At 41.0% G+C, this 21,836-nt stretch overlaps 1 protein-coding gene across 3 annotated transcripts in view; it reads left to right on the forward strand.

The window, feature by feature from the left end:
• Window positions 1–5,352: 5,352 nt before the first annotated feature.
• HERC2 (HECT and RLD domain containing E3 ubiquitin protein ligase 2) overlaps window positions 5,353–21,836 on the forward strand; it is a 108,540-nt gene continuing 92,056 nt past the window's right edge. For 2 of the 3 annotated variants that reach the window (XM_027674833.1, XM_027674834.1), the window contains exons 1-3: window positions 5,353–5,470; window positions 6,264–6,366; window positions 16,319–16,433. In XM_027674833.1, the coding sequence (XP_027530634.1) occupies window positions 6,295–6,366; window positions 16,319–16,433 (187 nt within the window). In that variant the 5' untranslated portion in view covers window positions 5,353–5,470; window positions 6,264–6,294. The remainder of the gene's footprint in view (window positions 5,471–6,263; window positions 6,367–16,318; window positions 16,434–21,836) is intronic. The other variant, XM_027674832.1, reaches the window with a different exon arrangement.

Genomic DNA, 21,836 nt, shown 5'->3' on the forward strand with positions numbered 1-21,836 from the left:
CAAGAATCACACCATGTGCCTGAGAGTGTCCTTCAAATGCTTCTTGAACTCTATCAGGCTTGGAATCCAACCATTCCTTGGGTGAAGAATCTTTTCCTAATATCCAACATAAGCTCCCCCACACAGCTTCATGCCATTGGGTCCTGTCACTGGTCACCACAGAGAAGAGATCAGTGCCTGCCCCTCTGTTTTCACTCACGAGGAAGTTGTAGACTGCAGAGGTCTCCCCTCAGTCTCCTCCAGGCTGAACAGACCAAGTGCCCTCAGCTGCTCCTCATGTGGTTTCCCCTCAAGGCTCTTCACCATGTTTCTTGCCCTTCTTTGGACACTCTCTAACAGCTTTATATCTTTCTTGTATTGTGGTGCCCAAAACTGCACACAGGACTGCTGTTGTGTTCCAGATTAAGCTGTAAACTCCCCAGAGCAGTTACATTTTTATTTAAGACTTTTTAAAAGCTTTTTGGTTCGTTATAACCTCTAATCAGTGTCTGGAGAAAGAGTCACACATTCTTCTCTAAGAGAACTCTTTTTAATTTAGTGAGAAAAATAAGATATTTTGGCAAAAAGTTTTTACAGGAGTAAAATACAACCAAGAAAAAAGCATTTCACTAAAACATTCAGCACAAAGACCCATTCCACGGGAAACACCCACTAAACCAATCCATATACCAGCTTTAGTAAAACACAGTTCATTAGTTTTAAGTTACCCACAAGAGAAGGAGAAGAGTAAAAGAAAACAGATTAAAAGGAAAAAAGAAAGAGAGAAGGAGAAAAAGGAGAGGAGAATAGAGGAGAATAGTTACTAACAAGATTCATTAATTCACCTGGTGCTGGCTGGAGAGGGAGAAAAGAGAGAAGACACCACATGGAATCTCGTGTATTTATAGGGTTCAGTTTTCCCTCCCATGCAGGATATCCAGTCAGTGCCTTCCAGGCCGGAGTGAGTTGTGCTGTAGCCAGTCACAGGCTGCAGGGGTGTGGTGTGGGTGGGCTACGAGGCAGATCTGCCTTGACTGACAGCTGGCTGCAGGGCCTTCAGTGATGCCGTGTGCTCTGCTTGGGCAGCAGGCCTTGCCTTCTGGCTCTGTCCTGTGCCCTCAGCACAGGCCTTATGTGCAGGCGTTACCATGGACCTGCAGGTCCAGGCCCAGCCCTTCCCCACATGCACACACACACACACACACAAACACACACACGCAGTGATTTCGTTCTGACCCATATCAATAATTCAGTGAGATTCGAATCCACGATCTCACAACTGCACACAGGACTTGAGGTGAGGCAGAGTAGAATGGGACAATCATCTCCCTCGAACAATTGGCAATGCTTTGCCTGATTGGCCCTCCTGGATGCCAGGGCACTGCTGACTGATGTTCTACTTGCCATCAACCCCCAGGTCCCTTTCTGTGGTGCTGCTGTCCAGTGTCTCATTCCTCAGTTTGCACTGTACACCCAGGGTCGCCCCACCCCAGGTGCAGAATCCAGCACTTTCCCTTGTTAAACTTAATATGGTTGGTGATTGCCCAGCCCTCTGATTTGTCTAGGCCTCTCTGTGGAACCTCTCTGAGGGAGTCAATAGCTCCAAGTCCTTTATGAAGATTGTGAAGAGCACTGGCCCTAAAATGAAACCATGCCAAACTCCACTAGTGACCAGTGACCTGCTGTAACTCCATTTACTATAACCCTTTGTGCCTGACCCATGAGCCAGTTGCTCACCCATTGCACGTGTTTATCCAGCCGAATGATGCGCAGGCACAGCAGAAACTGATAGGCCTGTAGTTACCAGGGCCATCTCTCTTGCCTTTCTTGAAAATTGGGACAACACTGATGGACCCCTGCACCTGCAAAAGCATTTTCCCAGGGGACCTTGCTAACTAGTTCCCTGAGCAGCCTGAAGCCTGCTCTCTTCATATGAGGAGTTGAAGTTTTTCTGGCACTCTTCCTCCTGTCAACAGAGATTTTAAACTTGATTGTTTTGAGGTTTTGAGGTTGGCTAAGATGGCCACCATTCATCACTCCACTCACAATACCCTCTTAGTTAACAAGCAAAAAGATCAAGACCTTTCCTATTTGGCTCCCTTAGTACCTGTAAAAAAAGTGCTTTAGGAATCTTCTGGACTTGTTTGTATCAGCTCTCTGGTAGTCCAGTTAACATCTGGCAAGTTGAAGTTCCTCCTAAGAAAAAGGGTGGTTGATTTAGAGGTGTCCCTTAGTTCCTTAAAGAATAATTCATCAGTGTAGTCATCCTGGATGGCTGGCCTATAGTAGACTTGCATGACAACATCCACTTTATTTGTTTGTCCCTTAATCCTTACATGTCAAAGCAGTCTTTATCCCTATATAGAATATGTCAATATGACTATCTTATATTTTCAGTCTGCCAGGTAAGCAAAGACTAAAATATTTCCCATCCTGGGAAATCCTGTACTACTTCTTGCTCAGCCATGCACTAGTCAGAATAGACAGAATATGATACACATGACAATACTTCCAGTCCCCTCAACTTAAAGCTTTTAACATGTAGGCATTTGGGAAAATTTTTCAAAGGGAACTATGTTTGGTTTTGAAGGCTCATATTTTAAAATTTCTAGGAGTAACTTCAGGAAATTGTGTATTTCTGTATTTTTATATAAATTTTCAGGCACTTCAGAAATTTTGTACAGTATTTTACTTCAAGTGCCTACTATATCTTGATCCAAGAGAGGTCTGTGGTAAGTAAAGGCTAACCAGTTAGGTCATGGTTGCATTTGTTACTTTGAAAATGAACGCTGGAGAATCAAATCCACTGTTTTATTACAATGCTTCTTACATAATAACAACTAAATGTTGTGTACCTTTGCCTAAATGCCAGCAAATGGTCTCAGTTCTGTTAGCATTTCATTGACATTCAGTCTGTGGCTTCATGTTGGCCAAACCCAATAATGGTCCCATCTGCCAAGTCTTGCTTCTACATTCCTAATTCCTTAGCAGCAAGGGAACAGGAGTCTAAGTATTGTGAGAAGCTTGACTCTTGTTTAATTTGAATTTCAAGCTACTGATATACATCCTCAACAAACTTATGCTGAAGGATGATTATTTGCCTCAGAGCAGTTTCTCCCTCAGGTAATCAGTCAGCATTTGCCTCCAAATTCCTGTCACTGCCTGCTATTAGCAAGTCCCTGCTTTATTTCCCAGAATCCTTCTTCCTTCACAAGTAGTGGCATCACTTTGCTATTTGCAGCCTCTACTCTTTCCCTGATAACAGAAGATGCAAAGAAGGCAGAGTTACAGAATGCCTTCTTTGCATTGGTTTTCACTGACAAAATCAGCCCTCAAGAATCTCTGGCCCCAGAGATCAGGAATGTTGGAAGGATAAAGGACCAGGGCAAAGGAATGTTGGAAGGAAGACTTACCCTTGCTCAAAGAGGATTGAGTTAGAGAACACTTAGACAATCTTGACATCCACAAATCCATGGGCCCTGAGGGGATGCATCCACAAGTTCTGAAGGAGCTGGCACATCAGCTCACAATCATCTTTGAAAGGTCATGGCAATCAGGAGAGGTGCCTGAGGACTGGAAGAAAGGAAGTGTCACATTGGTCTTCAAAATGGACAAGAAGGAGGACCCATGGAACTACTGGTCAGTCAGCCTCACCTCAATCCCTGGAAAGGTGATAGAGCATTTCATTCTGGAGGTCATCTCTATCCACATGGATGACAAATGGGCGATCAGGAATAGTCACCATGGATTCGCTAAAGGTAAATCATGCTTGACCAACCTGATTGCCTTCCATGATGAAACAACTACCTGGATGGATGAGGGGAGGGCAGTGGTTGTTGTCTACCTCGACTTCAGCAAGGCTTTCAGCACTTCTCTTGCATCATCCTCATAGGCAAACTCAGGAATTATGTCCTGTGTCCAGGATGAGTGGACGGTGAAGTTGATTGAGAACTGGCAGATCCCAGAGGGCATCCCAGTGGCATAGGTTCTAGTTAGAGGCCTGTCATTAGTGGTCTCCCCCAAGGTTCAATATTGGGCTCAGTATTGTTTAATTTATTCATCAGTGACTTGGATGAAGGGGCAGATGCCTCCTCTGCAAGTTTGCTGACAATACAAAGCTGGGAGAAGGGGCCAATACCTCAGAGTACTGTGCAGCCCTTCAGAAGGACCTCAACAGATTGGAGAGATGGGCAGAGAACTGTCTGAAATTCAACAAAGGCAAGAGCAGGGTCCTGCACCTGAGGAAGAATAACCCCAGGCACCTGTACAGGCTGGGGGCTGACCTGCTGGAAAGCAGATCCATGGAGAAAGACCTGGGGGTCCTGCTGGACAACAAAGCTATCCGTGAGCCAGCAGTGTGTCCTTGGAGCCAAGGCCAATGGTATCCTGGGGTACATCAGGAACAGAATTGCCAGCAGGTCGAGTGAGGTGATCCTGCCCCTCTACTCAACCCTCTGAGGCTGGATTGAGAGTGCTGTGTTCAGCCTCAAGAAGAGACAACTGAGAGGGAACATCATCAACAGATATAAGTATCTGAAGGAAGGGTGCCAAGAGGATGGAGGCGGGCTCTTCTCGGATGTGCCAAGCAATTGGACAAGAGGAAATGGGCAGAAACTGATGCACAGGAGTTCCACCTGAATATGAGGAAGAATTTCTTTACTGTGTGGGTGGTCGAGCACTGGAACAGATCACTCAGAGAGGCAGTGGATTCTCCCTCCCTGGAGATATTCAAAAACCATCTGGACACAGAATCAGAGAATCACAGAATTGTAAGGGTTGGAAGAGACCTCTGGTGATCATCTAGTCCAACCACGCTGCCAAGGCAGGGTCACCTAGAGAAGGTTACACAGGAACACGGCAAGGTGGGTTTTGAATGTCTCCAGAGAGAGAGAAAGAGAATCCTGTGTCATGTGGTCTACGATGACCCTGCTTGAGGTCCCTTCCAACCTTACCCATTCTGTGATTCTGTCATTTTGTTTGCCTCTGAGCTACTCCTCGTTAATGACCTTACTCCTCTGACCCACTTAAGAGCTTCCTTCTTTGAGAAATCAACAGTCAACAGTACCATTTGCAGATGGCTCCTCAATTACTTAAGCAACCCAAAACATCTTTTTTCTTTTTTGTGTGGTTTATTTTGTTTGTTTGTTTGTTTAATCTCTTACAGCATCCCAGCTTCGAGTAGGTTTTGGTCTCCGTTATTACCAGCGCGGCACCGCCCGCCCCTGCCCCGCTCCCCTCCCCTCCCCGCTGCGGGACAGGATGTCCCGCCTTCCGCTGCTCTCCCGATTGGTAGAGCGCTCCGCGGGCGTACCAGGAGCCAAGCTTAGCCCGTCTCCAGTAGCGAAGGAGAGAAGGAGGGACCGGCGAGCGGCTCCGCCGGCGGAGGGGTGGGGGGCGGGCGGGCGAGGGAAGGAGGGGCGAGGATTACCCGGGGCCGAGCGGGCGGCGGTGTAGCGACGCGAGGAGCCGTTGCCGCCGCCGCAGCTGCCCGGTGAGTGTGAGAGCCGCGACAGCTCGTTCGGGCTCGGCGGGGAGCGGGGAGGAGAGGGCGGCAGTGCCCCCGCCCCGCGGAGCGGTGGTGGGCGGGCGGGCGGCGCGGGGAGAGCGGCCTCCGCTCCGCATCCCAGGAGGGGAGGGAAGGGGAGGAGCGGCCCCCGCGCCGTGTGCGGCGACCCCTGCCCGGGCGGGGCTTTCCCCGCTCCTCCCGCCCGAGTACCCGGCGACCCCCGCCCCGCCGCCCCCTCCCCGGGCTGGCCGAGGTGGGTGAAAGCCGCGGCTGGCCCCGTCAGGGGCGGTGATAGTGGGACGTGAGCGCAGGGGGTGGGATGGGATGGGATGCTCCCGGGAGAGCGGCAGCCCCCGGGCCTGGGCTGCCAGCGGGGAGGAGGGGGTGCGAGTGACCCTGATAATCGCTTTATGTTGGCCTGCGGCTTGCGTAATCTGCGATCAATTATTTATTTCATGCACCACTTACGGGGCTGAGGGGCAACGTTAAGGCCTCTGGTGTGGCTCAGTGCAGCAGAAGGGAGGCTTTCTTCCCACGGGTGTGATAGGGAAGTGAAGGCTTTTTTCTGGGTTCAGATAGGGTTCTTAATGCGTGTTCCTCTCTCCCTGCAAATTCAGGGGATGTAAGCGAGGGAGGTCCTTCTTCATGATACATTTTTAAAGATCAAGTGGAAGCCATCCTAGTCTGGACAAAAATAACCTTGTGTGGTTTACTTCATGTGCTAGATTGTGTGTTTTTTTTTTCCCCCCCTCATTCTGTGGCCGGTTGGGCTGCTCAACCAGCCTGGAGAGAAGGCTGAAGAAGGAAACATGTCTTCTGATTCTTTTTGTCTGTCTGCTCAAGCAAGATTTGACTCCAAATGGTTGAAGACAGACTTGCAGGTAAGGAGTTTGATGGTCATATTGCATCGTGACCTTTCAGGTGCAGATCAAGGATGCTTTTAGTCTGAAAAGCTGACTGCAACATTGCTCTTGAGTGTGTATGGGGTTTTCTGACTATGCAGATTTGAAGCTGGTTTTGAAGAACTTATTTTGAGCTGCAAATAGATCTTCATTGTCAGTTCAATCCCTTCTGCTTTGAAACAAGCTGGGCTACATATGTATGTTATCTTTGCACAGTGTCAAAACCCTTAGTTAAGTATGTGGCATTTCTGCTTGAACTATAAATTCTTCATTTAGGCTGTTGCTGAATGTCTTGCCTGCATAGCAGCTTTAATGCACGGGAGAACTGAAGCAAAAGGTGATGGAAATGTAATTTACGTTTTCAAGAATTCAAATTAGCTTAACTGTAGCTCTGTTTATATAATGGGTAGAGGCATCCTTTTAAATTTGCTCCTTTTTGAAGGGAGTTAATTTTTTGTCAAAGATATGTGGCTGAAATGGAAGTGGTCTTTGAAATGTGCCAGTGTTTGGTGAAAGTTTTCTTTTGTCTTAGAAGATGATCTGTTCATTGTGTCATACAACTTGCATAAGGGAGGAGAATACCATCATGCTTTCCAAATTCAGGTTTGACAAGTGGAAAATACAGAGAAATAGAGTAGTTTGGGTCAGTTATATTTGTTTTAGATGAAATGAGTAACTAGATTAAGTCCTTGTCTCCTCATCTTCCTTTCCCCAGTTGTTGCATATAGATTCCTTACCTTGAAAAACTGTGCAAGTTCCTGCTCAAAACTCTGAAATTCTTGTTGGGATGGGCCAGCCAGCGTTATTTCTTTGTTACAGTTAATAATAATGCTACTGAAAATTTCTCAAAAATTCTGTCTTTGTGACTTTATCCCAAATATGTGCTGATAGTCTGAATGGTTGAGTTGAGCTGTTCGTGTGGTTAGACAAGGATTTTTCCCTGTGCAGTTGTGATTCGAAAGCAGCCTTTCTCCAGTATTTTACATCAAACAAGCTAAATTGGAATCAGAAGTGACAGATATAGCCTAAGAGGTTACATTATTCAATAGGTCTTGTATGTAAATGCTATAAAATGACAGGGCTTGCTCTTGATTTGGCTATATTGGTTCTATTTTCATCTTCTATTCTTACAAAAGTAAAAGTTTTGATCTAAAGTCAGATGTTTTGTCTAATGTGGTAAATAAGCACGGTAAAAAATGTTTTGGAGATAAGCTTATTAAGAAATACGGAAATATTTTTTTGTTTCCAAGAGGGTAGCTTCTAGATTACAAATATATTGCTTCAATGATTGTTGAATACAGGAAAATTTTAGCTGAAAAAGTGACAACCTTTGTTTGTAACAGCTGCTGACTATGTGTTGCCTGTTTTTCTTCTGTATTATATGGGGTGAAAAATGTGACTATTCATGTGATTTGTCAGATTTTTCCACTTATTCATAGTATCTTTTTTTCTGCATCCCTTTGTCATGTAAACTTTTTCAATTGTCATTCAAACTTCTAACGGTTATTTTTAGTTGTGTGTATAAATGCAATGAAATATTTGTCTTTAATGGGACTGTAGTTAATGTGTTGTAATAATGCATTTTAATAATAAAAATCTTAATTTGTAACTCAGTTCTATGAATAAATGCTCTTACTTATAAGAGTTCTTTATGAGTAATTACAAGTTAGACTCTAATTGTCAGGGTACTCCCTTTGTTTTCTTCTAATCAAGCTGTAATCAAAATAATGAGACTAATGAAAATAACAGTAGTTGTTTGTAATCTGCTGGACACAAACATCACTTTTCTGGAATCTGAGGACTACCCAGGCTGCCTGGGTATAATATAATTTTCTTACTAGATTAACTGTTTTTTGGTATTACACAGGTCCTTATCACAGAACTCTTATTTGGATGTATGTATTTGGTATTTTGAAAAATCTGCATGTGAGCCTTGAATTGCATCTTTGTGATGTGTTAAATGGCAGATGTCTTCTGTCAAGTAAAGGGGTTTTGGGCTCTGGAGAATTTTTCTATTACGTGATTGGCTATTTTAGCTACTGGTTGACTAGCATGACCTAGCTGCATGTGAATTTTTTTTAATAGGTATAAATCCTGTCTCTTAATCCTTTGAGTTCTATGTGTACTGAATATGCAGATCTCCTACCGTGCATGTTTTTGCCATCTCAACCATAGAAGGGCCTTATTGGTGTTCAAGAGACTGTCAGCAGGAGTTGAAAAGATGAATACAGTACTAGGAGGGGTTTGGAGAAGACACACTAAATGACTACAAATTATTGTTTAGAATGGGACCCTGAAACTCTTAAGTTTGCAGGTTTTTTAACTTTTCACTGTAAATCAGTCCAAGAATGAGTAGGTGAAAGTTCTTGGAGAAACAGAATTATACTTAGGAGACATACAAAGTCTTTAAAACTAACCTTTGCTTTAGCAAAGGTGTATAGCTAGAACTGGAAGTAAAATGTTTCATTTGGTGGTCTAGTAGTCTCCAAAATCTGACTTACCCTTTCTCTTTGTCACTGCTGCTGGACAGTTTGCTCTTTAGACTTGACTGGCAGTTATTGTGGATTAAGCCAGTGAAATGTCTCTGAAAATCATTGTATTCCTTTTTGCTTTAGTTGAAGATGCTGTTGCATTAGCAATGTAATACACTATATTCTAGTACTATGTGCATTAATAAGTCTATAATATAGTGGTATTAATATAATAAGGAAAGAATGATACGTGGATTGTAGCATGGATTGTGTTTAATCACCTGTGTGCGTCACTGTTGCAGCTGGCGTCCGGGCCAAATTTAAATGTTCTTACTCACTTTTGGGATGTTACTGCTAAGAAACAAAGGCAGTGTGATGTAGCATGTTATTACTGTTCTTAAGAAAATGTTAAAGGTGCAAGCCCTTTTGTAGTAGCAGTGAGCCTCTGGCCTGCAGGATTTACTGAGGTGGTGCAAAATGTTAATAGAAGCGTATCTTAACAATAAGCTTTTTGCTTATATTAATTTATCTGAAACTACATAATACTATTATAGGAAGCCAAAATGCTCTACAAAGACCCAGATGCATCTCGTGACTATTCTGTGTCGTTTTATTAACTTTGTGATTTTTGACCTGTGATTGTATGATTTACAACTAATAGTATAATTTTGAAGTGCTTAGAAACAATTGTTTTTCTAGAAATTCTGAATTTCCTGGTGGAGCAAAATAAGATATTCTGTGTTGTCTGAAAAAACCACAAGCTGTTACAGCAACTGAAAAATTAGTTCAGCTGAATATAAGATAACAACAGTAGTACAATATTTAATCTGGCCTCCGATTATGTATATCAATATATGCGTGTATAACATCACTCTTAATAAAATAATCCTATGAAGTTATAAAACAGGTGGATTTTACTACAGGTCTCTTTTTCATGTGTTATGTTTAACGTAGTCACTAGAAAAGTCAGCATATAATTTCAATTTCCGATTTATTTATTTAGATTTAAATTAATACATTTAAAAACACCTATCTAATTATGACTATTTCTATTAGAAACCATCACATTTGTAGCAAAATCTGTGTGGAATAGGAGATTTTGTTTTAATGACTGTTTCTAAGGAAGACATCCTTTTATTTTAAAGAGGAGAGGTTAAAGTTGTTTATTTAAACCTAGATACCCAGTTTGTAGAATCAAACTGTGCTTAAAATAATTCTGATTAAATAGATGTACTGTACTAATTTAGAATCTTATGCAGAGACCTTTAATTAGTGATGGATGAATAACTGAAAACTAGAATTGCTGTGAGCTAAGGGGATGCATGTGTGTGTTCAAATGGTGTTTAATTAGGCTGCTTATTCTGGATCCTGTGGAGAACTACTGTGCTTACTAGCAGGAGTTAGAGGGAAAAACTTTCATTTTCCTGTAGTGTGGAGAAAAACTTTAGGCAACAGTGAAGGTTGTAAGAGCTGTCTACAAGTGGAATATGATGCATTTTCATCAGTTTTCATTGAGTTAATTGTTGGCAGACTATTTCTGTCATCATCTTTTGCCATGATGAAAGTGAGCTTTTTAAGATGAAAAATCCACCTTTAAGATTTGTGTTGGTTTGAAATCTTACTTTCCCTTCAAAATTACATTCAGCATTTTGATTTTTATGAAAATCCTACTCTTTGAACATTTAGATCAGTGTTTTGCTTGTAAGAAGATGATGTAAATAAATATCTTGACTATTAAAAGCAAGAAGTTAGTGAAAGCTGCTTTCTTTATTTTGTTGCTTTCTTTTTAATTTTATTCATTGTTTTGGTTTTCTGATAAAAAAATGAAGTTCTTATTTGGAAGTTCTTATAGCAAACTGCAAATCAGAACTCCTTTGAAAACATGGGAAGTGAAGTTTGCAGTAGAGATTTTTTTAAATTATTGAAAAAAATGAAGTAATGTTATCTCTTCAACATAAGTGATTTCCAAAGGGAGGGATGAACGCTGTATGTGGAGTGATAGATTAGAGAAATTAAATTTAATGTTTGTGCAAATATTTGGGATCAGACAGAACTACTGTTTTTCAGATGGAAAAAGTTAGATAATTTCTAGGTTTGAGGGAATTGCATAGTTTTTCTTTGCGTATGACTATTAACTGTTAACAAACTTTTCCAACAAATGGAAGACCAGCAGACTGTTACTATGGGGATGTTTCTAGTTTAACCCTCAAATCCATTGAAGAAATGTGGGGCTGACGAACTTTTCTGTCTTTACTGTCAGAGCTTTGGAGCAGTATGTTTAGATCTAATGATGGTTCACTGTGCTTTGCATAGGTGTGATAAGCAGCTGTGGTTTCAGGGCATGCTTCATTCAGCAGGGAAGGAAGGAAGCTAGGACAAAATACTGACAAAGACAACAATGAAAAAGGAAGCATGAGTTGAATGGATTCAAAAAAGCAAAAACAAAAGAGAGACTTGGGAAAGGACGTACTGTTCTGTGATTTTCTTTGCTATTACTGGGCTGTTTTTAATTTTATTATATTTCTAAGGAGAAATGTTTTTTAATGTACTCTTTAAAATACCATGTCAATGCCAGTGTCTTATTGTCTAGAGTTGATGGGAATGGACAGGAATTTCACTGCCAGCCCTGTTGGAGAATGGCAGCAGCATATGCCAGCAGCCAAACTAGATACCCCTTGGACTTAATCAAATGTTGTACTAGAGAGAATAAATTACTGTTTAACTGTGGAGATGAGATTAACAAAAGATTAGAGTGGGGGCTGCCCAGTTTACAGTAGAAATTCACTTTAAAGTCTACTTAGGGCCTTGCCTTTTTGGTTTGGGATAACCAAGTAGGGCTGAGCCTTAGGTCTGTGTGGGAAGTATGGATTTGGTGAGATACGTGGCTTTCAAGTGCAGAGATCAAGACATGCTCTGGGAATGAGAGGGTGCAACAAATGGTGGAAGAGGCTTGGGGTTTGTGAAAGTGAGGTGCATAGGAGATGGGGATTGAGAGGAGGTCAACAGATGCCATGGGAAGAATGAGGGAGATTTTGAGCGTGGGGAATGAGTAGGAGGATTAGGAACATGGGCTAAAGTTGCAAGGCAATGGATAGTAGTAGTGGAGCATGGAACTGCTCTTGCCCAGCATGTAGGGTGGTAGAGCAAGCAGGGACTTAAGAGGGAGATTTACATAAAGTACATCTCTGGTACTGTTGCCAGTTGCAAAAGTTCAGTGAAACTTAATTACTTTTAATTTATTAGCTTACTGTTCAAGTTCATCCCTTTAAACATTCACAAATAAAGTTACTAAGGTATTAGAGGGAAAGATGTCCACATAAATCAAGCAATCTAGTGAGTGTTAGACTTTACAAAACACAGATTCTGACATACTTGAGTTGCAAGCACAAGAGCAGCAAACAGTGAAGACACCAGATGCGTTTTTTGACTCTTCCACTTCACCACAGATTACCTTGTGATTCTTTATTTAAAGAATTTAGTGTAAGAAGTGCCATATTTTTTTTTTTTTGCAAAATAGAAGGCAGAGAGATACTTTCTAAATTAGTTCTGAACGAATTTCTAGTTCTCTCTGACTGCTTGGATGTGTTGATAGACTCCTTGCAAGTTACTGAACGCAAGAGATATTGATGAGAGCCAAAAAAGAAAGTAATATATACTTGTTCTGGCTAAGATAGTCATAAAATACTGTAGAAAGAAAGAAAAGCAGGATTATGTAGTCAAAGCTGATATTTGAGTTTTCTACCATACATTTGACTTACTGTTATCTTCAGCTGCTAGTTTCATAGGATCACAAATGGTTGAGGTTGGAAGGGACTTCAGTAGATCAGCTGGCCTAACTCCCCTGCTCAAGCAGGGCCACCTAGAGCCCATTGCCCAGGACCAGGTCCTAATGTCTTTTGAATATCTCCAGGATATTAAAACAACCTCCCTGGGCCCTCTGTGCCAGTGCTTGGTCACCCTCACAATGCGAAAGTGTTTCCTGGTGGTCAGAGGGAACCTCCTGTGTTTCAGCTTATGCCCAGTTCCACTGGTCCTTGTCACTGGGTGACACTGGGCAAAGCCTAGCTCCCTCTTGTTTACGCCTTCCCTTCAGATGTTTATATATATTGATGAGTTTTTTTCCCCATAAGACATCTCAAGGCTAAACAGTCTCAGCTGTCTCTGCTTTTTCTCATGAGAAAGATGTTCCAGGCCCTTAATCATCTTTGTGGCCTTTTGTTGCACTCCCTTCTGCATGTCCATGTTTTTTCACACTAAGGAGCCCAGCACTGGATCCAGCACTCCAGGTGTGGCCTCACCAGTGCTGAGTAGAGGGGAAGGATCACCTCCCCAAATCTGCTGGTAATACTCTTCCTAATGCAGCCCAGGACACCCATTAACCTTCTTTGTGGCAAGGGCACATTGGTGGCTTACGTTCAATTTAGTCTCCACCAGGACCCTTGGGGTCTATTCTGCAAAGCCGTTTTCCACCTGGGTTACCTCCAGCCTGTACTGGTGCCTGGGGAAGTTTCTCCCCAGGTGCGGGACTTCACACTTGTTGTTCAGCTTGATGAGGTTCTTGTCAGCCCATTTCTCCAGCTTGTTGAGGTCCCTCTGGATGCCAGCATGAGCCTCTCCTCCCCATTTCTGTAGGTTAAATCACATATTTCTCTCAAGAGAGTGATAAATCTTATGATTATGTAATTTTGAGATCATGAAAATAAAATTGCTTAAATAATTTATCACTTTAAAACTCAGTCTTTTCTTTCATTTTTGGCTATCATGTATAGCATATAGCATCTATTTGCAGAATGTTGAGTAGATTATTAAGTTGTCCTCAGTTATGACAGTTGAATTGGTTGTAAGAACTGTTTCTTAGTGATCCTTTCAGTTGGTTCCTTTGATTATTGCTGCAAAATAAGTCCAGTGTTCCTTTACTTTCAAGCATGTCTCCTTTTTCCCTTCCCCCAACACACATACTGCTGACAAAATGTTAACTACAACCTGAGTAAAGGCAAAATTGTTTATCTGAAGGCTGCTTATGGGGTAAGCTTCCACATGAGAAGGAGGTGGAACTCTCTGTGACCTGTAGTCTTGGTGTTTCCTCTATCTTTATGCAACATACCAAGAAAATTACTTTGATAAGAATTTGAAGACCAAACCCAAGGCAGAAGAAATTTTGTTTACTTTTCCAGTTTTTAGCTGTGTGAAAGAGCTGAGTGAACTTTGTGCTGTGTAAAAGGATTAGAGGTTAAAGTGGAGAAAACAGTTCTTGATTCTACTTTGCAGGAATGCTTTCAAAAGTAGTAAATTTTCTGAAATAAAACAGTGCTGCATTATAAAGAACCTTGAATTCAAAGCCTGTAGGCTTTTAGGTTATAAACTGTGAGAATCATTTCCATACCAAGGTGGTCCGAATGTAAAAGAAAATGTGTGAAAAGACAATTTATTAGAGAAAGAACTTTAGTTTTTGAAAACTGTAGCTTATTATACAACCCATCTGGAAGGTTGCCTCACTTGCTGTTTTTCAAGCTTGTATTTTAGCATAGGTTAGCATTTAACAGGCAAAAGTTTTTTTTTTAATCTATCACATATGAGCCAAAATTAATGAAACAGTTGTGTTTTGCTATTTTCACAAGAAGAAAATTATGATAAATGAATTCCTTTGGTGTCCATCTAAAGACCACATCTGAAGAAGCAAAACCCATATATTGTTGAAATATTTATAGACTGAGAACAATGCAAGAAAATCAGTTAATGGTGAATAATTTTTTCATTGTTGAAATGAACTATAAGATTATTTCAGTTTTTTTAAAAATTAAGCCAAATGTGAAGCTTTTAGCAAAACACAAATCTTTGCAAAAGGTCTTTGTGCTGTCAAGCCCTGAAGAACAGGGACTGTACCTTTCAGTAAAGCATGGTCACTATAATTCTGGTGCTACACAGTTGATTAATCACACGTAAGTTGATTAATGTCTAGCTCACACTGCATCATTTTTTTTCCCTCTTATATCTCTGAGTTCAGGGCATAGTAAGTGACAGATATGTACAACGTCAGCTTACATTTTATGCTGAAAGAAAAACTACTAAATCATCAGTGTCTGTTTGAGTGAATTTCTGAAGTATGCAATATGAAGTCAAGAAACTGCTATGGTCATTTAGTGTGTTACAGTGGTGTGAAAGTATGCAACTTGACTTTAATTCTTCATGTTAACTGAGATAAACTGGATTAGCAAATGTCTTCCCTGCTTGTGATTGTGTCTCTTAAAACTTGTAATCTTTATAATCGATGAAATAGATTTTATTTTGAGCTATTTCCTAAAGATAAGTGGAGTTCTGTGTGTAATGGTAAATACTTTACGGTAGTTGTGTAAGCAGCATCTTTGTATTACTTCTCAGCTTTAGACTTGAATAGTAGTTACATAACACAAAGATGCTTCTGAATAAGCATTCAGCAGGGTTTTTTTTTTTAAATGGATTCACTCATGACTTTGGTATGCAAAAATATTCTGTTTTTCAATTTCATGTATTGCTCTCCTCTGTTACTGTTGCAAGTTATAGCCTGGAATTCCCTAGGGATGTTGATACCTGTTATGCAGCATTTTATGAAGCAGAGAACAACATCCATAGAAGAGAAGTTATCCTGGTCATTAGGATTCTCCAAGGGAGATCCAAATTACTAAATCATCAGGAGACTTGTGTTACAGCCAGTGCTTTTGTGAGCGGTTCCAGCTACCAGAGTCCTGCCATTTATTCTATTGCGAGTATTTGTCCTCTTGAACACAGAGCGTATTGGGAACTAACCTGGGCTGAGGCAGCTCTTTGCTCTTCCACCATGTGCAGCTGGTTTTAGTCTTGATCAGTTCCATAATCTGGTTCTGCATCTGAGAGGAGGCATTGCAGCAGTTAGAGGGAAGAAGGAGGGACTGTGAGAGATGCCTTGCACAGGAGGACCAGTTTGAATGGATTAAATTAATTTATGAATCAGTGCCTTGATGTCATCGTATGTTCTGGTTAAGATACCTAGCTCTTCAGTTGCTGGTTTGGTGAGGGGACTGTTGACTTTATACTTCTCTATTTTGTGACTTTATGCGCAGCTTGACTTTGTTTGAGTAACTTTTCCTGAAGGGAAAAATGAGACCCCGTGCCTTTGCTCCCACCTGCTATTGAATGTGTGGATAGTTCTGAGTGACGCTTTTGATGAGAATTTGTCACCAAAAGAAAGTTAATTTTGCTGTCTTTGAGCCTATCTGTTTCACACACTTTTAATCTGAAAATAGCATAGCTAGAGAATCAGAGATCCTGGAAATCATTTAAATCCCAATTGTACACACACACAATAAACATTCTAGCAAGGTGATACATGTGTTTTCTTTCTTCTGGGACAAAATATAAAATCAGATGTGTTTTAAATGTTAGCTTGAGTTGCCTTGAGAGAAAATTGTTGTGTGTAACTATATATAATGTATTATTTTTAACAGCTCGCTTTTACACGAGATGGACTGTGTGGCTTGTGGAACGAAATGGTAAAAGATGGGGAGATTGTGTATCCTGGAACAGAATTAATACAAAGTGGTGAACTACCTCCAAGAAAAGGTATGCATTTTAATTTTTTTTTTAATTTATTCATTTTTTCTTGTGATGATGAAATTGGATTTCAAACTCCATACAGTGACAGAACTTTGGTTTATCATCACCTATCTGTATGATTTGCAGGTGTTCCTATTTTGAATGAAATACAATTGAAAGTGATTTCTTAAAAGTGTACTTCAAATGAAGGCTTAAATCTGTTCCAGCCTTGTGAAATTTAACTTCATAACTAGGCATGTTATTATGAGAGAGGCTTGGGTTGACCGTGGCCAGATACCAGGTACCCTCTAAAGCTGCTCTCTCCCTCTGCAGCTGGACAGAGGGGAGATCAAAAAACCAGCTAAGAATTCATGAATAGAGATAAGAGCTGGGAGAGGTCAGTGACTGATTACCTTCACAGGCAAAATAAGACTCAAAGTGGGGATAGTACTTATATTTATTACTAACAGCATAAGAGCCAAAGAGTGAGAAATAAAACAGTCTTAAAAAACACCTTCTCCCCACGCCTCCTTCTTTCCATATTCCTTTCTCCCCCCAGTGGTGCAGGGGGACGGGGAATGGGGGTTACGGTCAGTTGTTGTTTCTGCCGCTGCTCAGGGAGAGGAGTCCTTTCCCTGTTCCCATGGGGTCCCTCCTTGGAGGAGACAGTCCTTGATGGACCTCTCCTGTGAGGTCCATCCCTTGGGCAGCAGGTCTTCCCAAACTGCTGTCCCTTGGGTCACTTCTCCATGGGGTGCAGTCCTTCATGAATGAGCTGTACCAATGTAGGTCCCCCACAGGGGCCACAAGTCCTACCTGGGAAAAACCTGCTCCGGCGTGGGCTTCCCTCTCCACAGGCCACAGGTCCCTGGCAGGACCCCACTCCATCTTGGGCCTCCTACGGGGTCACAGCCTCCTTCATGCATCCACCTGCTCCAGCATGGGCTCCTCCATGGGCTGCAGGGGGGTCTCTGCACCCCGATGGTCCTCCATGGGCTGCAGGGGCACAGCTGCTCCACCATGGTCTGCACCACGGGCTGCAGGGACCTCAGCTCCGGCACCTGAAGCACCTCCTCTGCACTGACCTTGGTGTCTACATTGTTATTCCCATGTTTTTGCTCCGCTCTTCCCTGGCTGGAATTTCTTCTGTGCAACAATCTTCTTTTCTTAAATATATTATCACAGAGGCGTTACTATTACTCCTAATTGGCTTGGCCTTGGCCAGCGGCAGGAAGTCTGTCCTGGAGCCGGCTGGCATTGGCTCCACGGAACAGGGGAAGCTTCTAGCAGCTTCTAACAGAAGCCACCCCTGTAGCTGCCCTCCCCCCCCCCCCAAAACCCAACCACAGAAACCCACTACAGCTTGGCAGTGTCTTTTTGTTTGGTATGCTTGGTGTGTTTACAGCTGAAGCCTTTGTTTAAAGGAAATGGGTTGAGGAATGGGATAAAGCCAATACTGCTATTTCAAATACTGTTTACAATCTTCATAAAGTAACTGAAAGGTCACCTAAAAAACTGTCCACAATCTGACTGAGAATGTAGTGCTTTTTTCTGTGTGTGTGTGTCTTCCAGTGTACTTGAGAGCTGTTCAAACATTGCAACTCCTACAAATAGCAAAGAAGTACATCTATTTAGAAAGATTACTTTGGTGGAGGTGAATTTTGTTTTGTGATGGGCTATGCCAGAATGGAGGGATTCTGCTCTTGCCTTTTTTCCATCTTCATATTATGGTGCTTTTTCGACTCCTTATTGAAGAGAAAATTAAATTGTTCAAAAAAAAGAAAAGATTTGTTTCTTAATCTGGTTGAAATGGATTTACCAAATGGTCAGATGAGTTTTGTCAGTAATTTATAAGACCCCCAAATAAATGAGAAGAGTGGAAATACTGCCTTTGGTATCAGTGAACTATTATTTCAGCATCTGTTACTTCTGGAAATGTACTGTTGGATGGACATGGTATTTCAGACCAGTTATGCTCAATTCCTTATGTAGACAATTTTTTTTGTAACTATAGTATATCTTCTTTAAAAATAGAAGAGGAATGTGTTTTTGTCTAGAGGAAGTTATTCCTACAGGAAAGAAGCTGTAATAGTTTATGAGAGGAGAGTGAATTCTGTGTTATTTTTATCAAGAGTACAAGCTTTGTAGGTTATGAGTGGCTGCGTGCTGTAGTAAGGACTAGAGTCATGCTCCTAGCTGTTTCAGAGTTAGAAATCTTTTGTCTTTCTTCTGCTGCTGGCCTTTTGGAATATTATTGCTGACGCTGGACAAAAATACAGCTGATCTTATCAGAAAGGCTGCTACAATAGCTTCCCGTGAAATGAGCGGAGGTAAGGTAGTGTAATACTTTTTGTCCTTTGGATTGGCCAGTTCCGTGTGTATTACTAAAAGGCCTTGTAAACTTGATGCAGTGAAAGGAAGGATTACTCCCTAAGTGAACTGTGGAAAATGCTTTCCTGTGGAAAGCTCATGAGAGAGGAGTTGTAATGATCGTAGTATAACAATTCTACACACATGGCTTTCATGTAGCGAGAAGATAACATCTATAATAAGGAAGACTATAATAAAGTAAATAATTACTTTACTAGTGAAATTGATTAATTAATCTTTCTGTGCCAGATACGGACACCTTGTTTTTAGAGTTGTACCTGTGCTGGTCTTTGAGAGAAAACTATTCTTCTACTAACTTTATAGCTAAGTAGCTGCAGTTGAATTGGTACTTTTGTTAGTTATGGTGCTGTACTGTTTTCAGTAATTCTGAGAAAGCTTATAGAAAGGTGTCATAGGTTTTAGTTTTCAGAGGAATCATTGAAATATCAAGTAGGAAATTGCAATCTGTCACTTCTGATGCAAAATGTAGAGAGCAGTGTAAAGTAAAAAACTAGAAGTGTTAGATAAGTCAGTCTTCTGTGACTTCACATGTTCATCCACACTTGGGACATTTGTTCTGAATAATGATGTGATTTTTTAAAAAATGCTGTATGTATGTATGTGTGACTTCAAAGGATCAAAATGTATAAGGTGTTAAAGGCTATAGGATACTGTTACTTAAAAATACAGAATTTCTGACAGTTTATACAGTAAAGGCTTTTATGTTACCTTAAAGCATCCAAGCTGCAATCAGGCTTTTGAAAGCTTTCTTATATCCATAGTGGTGGTGGTGATGTTGTTGAACGCAGACTGCCACTTGTTTCCAGTACTGTATTGTGATGGATTGACCTTAGCCAGCTGCTCACCCTTCCAGGTCCTCACTTGCTGCCCTTCCTCAATAGGACTTTAAAAAGGAAAAGCTTGGGGATTGAGATAAAGCCAAGGAAATCACTTACCAGTTACTGTAATGGGTAAAATAGTCTTGAGAAAAATTAATTTAGTTTATTTTAGTGCCAGTTAAGATAGAATTGGATGTGAGTAACAAAGATGAAAACACCACCTTCCTGTTGCCCTTGCTTCTAGAGAAGTTAAGTGTGGGTACCACATAGCACAGATCACACCTGCTCCTTTCCACAACTGGAGAGTGTATGTTCTTCTACATAGGTACTTCTAAAACATCTGCTACTCTAAATGCTGCAGTAATTTAGAACTTTAAATAAGAGCTTTTTCAGGCTCTTAATGCTTAACATCAATGTGTGAATTCTGTTATAGTGAAGTTAGCTTTCATAAATGCCACTGTGCTGGGCCCTACAGGATTGTAAAATCCAACTGTCTTGCTTACTAAACTGGAGCTTTAAGAAGAAAGAGCTAATCAAGGCTATTTTTGATCAGTGTCAATCAGATTGTATATTTGATGCTGTTAGGCAGTAGTGAATCACAGAATCAGAAAAAGTGACGGTCAGTTTGCACCTCTGAACTTGCAGCTCAAATTGAGTTTTGTGAAATCGAGATCTAGGTATTGGTCTGTTTAGTTTGTGCTTAGTTTTTTGCATAAATGATCTGCAAATGTAATTCAAGGAGTGGGAAAAGTACGTATGAGTAATGAGAGTTATGAAAAACCCAGTGGTTTTATAAAAAAAGGAATATATATTCATCTCAATATTCAGACTTAGGTACTAAATTGACTAATTCGGAGATAAACAAGAGAGGCTGCTGTAAGTAGTCCCTTTTATTCAGTCTGTTTTAAGAAGTTTTGACTTTGTACTTTACTCCATAGTAACTCTTTCTCCACTGATGCTATCTCTATCTGTTGATGCTATCTGGACTGCTCAAAAGAGGCACTTCGTTCTTTCAGTGGATATTAGCAGTGGCAATAGACATGCTATTGATAGCAAAAACCAGTTCGTTTCTCTCTAGTAAGAATATGCAAGTAGTGTGTTTTTTCTCTTCTATTAGCAAGAACATTTGGTTAGGAATAACCTCTTTTTTGTTTTTTCTTCATGGCACTTTCAGAAAAACATGTTTGATAAATGTGTTAAACAGAATGTGTTTGCACGTTTCCAGATATCATCTGAGGACACAGCTGTGACAGTACTGATGTCCAAATCCAGGTGCATTTGCAGCGTGGCATGTACTTAAAGGATAATCAGGCTGCCCTTGGGAAATTTGGATTAGATTAATATCTTCTATATTGGAAGCTATATACTGAAAATAATAAAAAGTATTAAATAATATTATTCTTACTAAATTTTGAAGTTAGAGAACTCTTACTGTAAATTTTTAAGACATACCAGTCAAGTATACGGGTCTCTTTTATGGGTTACTATTTTTAATTTATTTTTGATTCCTCAGACTTTATAGGTGGGAATGTCTGTTTCAATTAGCTATTTTAAGTTTCAGGGCAAAACCATGAAATTATTAGCCTCATACCTCTGTCCTGCCTTTGGTAAACATTGTGGCTTCCTCTTCTATTCCCCCGTTACTGAAAGTTGGACCTTTGTCAGCCTGATGCCATCGAATCCACAAACCTCATTCAGTGTTGCACCTGCAAGCAAATTAAATAAAGTCCAAATGCCACGAGCAATTCCAGAGAGACTGGCAGAAATGAAATCTTTATGGTAAGAATAACAGCATATGGAATTGGTGATGGTGGCTGCTATTCAGACCATGTATGTATCAAACCATAGTAGTATGCAGACATGTAGGCTGGCTCCTGCTTTGAGCCTCCTCTTTTGTGTAAGAAAGAACTTGTTAGAAGTGAGAAGTGTTGCTTTGCACGCCCTCTCTTCTGCTTTCCCTGACCCAGCTACGGGCTGTACCCAGTGGCTCAAGAATTCAGTGCTCAGCTGGGGATTATTATACTCTCTCTGCAGGACAGAAGGAAGCCTGTAATCACCCTGTTGGACAGTTTGACTTCATAAGTGTAAAATGCTCTATTGCAAATTCAACAGATAATTTAAAGAACGCATTAAAAAAATAGTATACTAGGGAAGAAAAGAAACTTTATTTCTGATTAGAGTTAGGAGGTCAGAATCTTGTATCATCTTGACTTCTATATCT

Source organism: Neopelma chrysocephalum, unplaced genomic scaffold, assembly GCF_003984885.1.
Source record: "Neopelma chrysocephalum unplaced genomic scaffold, ASM398488v2 Primary Assembly neopelma1_25, whole genome shotgun sequence".
NCBI classification, from domain to species: Eukaryota; Metazoa; Chordata; class Aves; order Passeriformes; family Pipridae; genus Neopelma; species Neopelma chrysocephalum.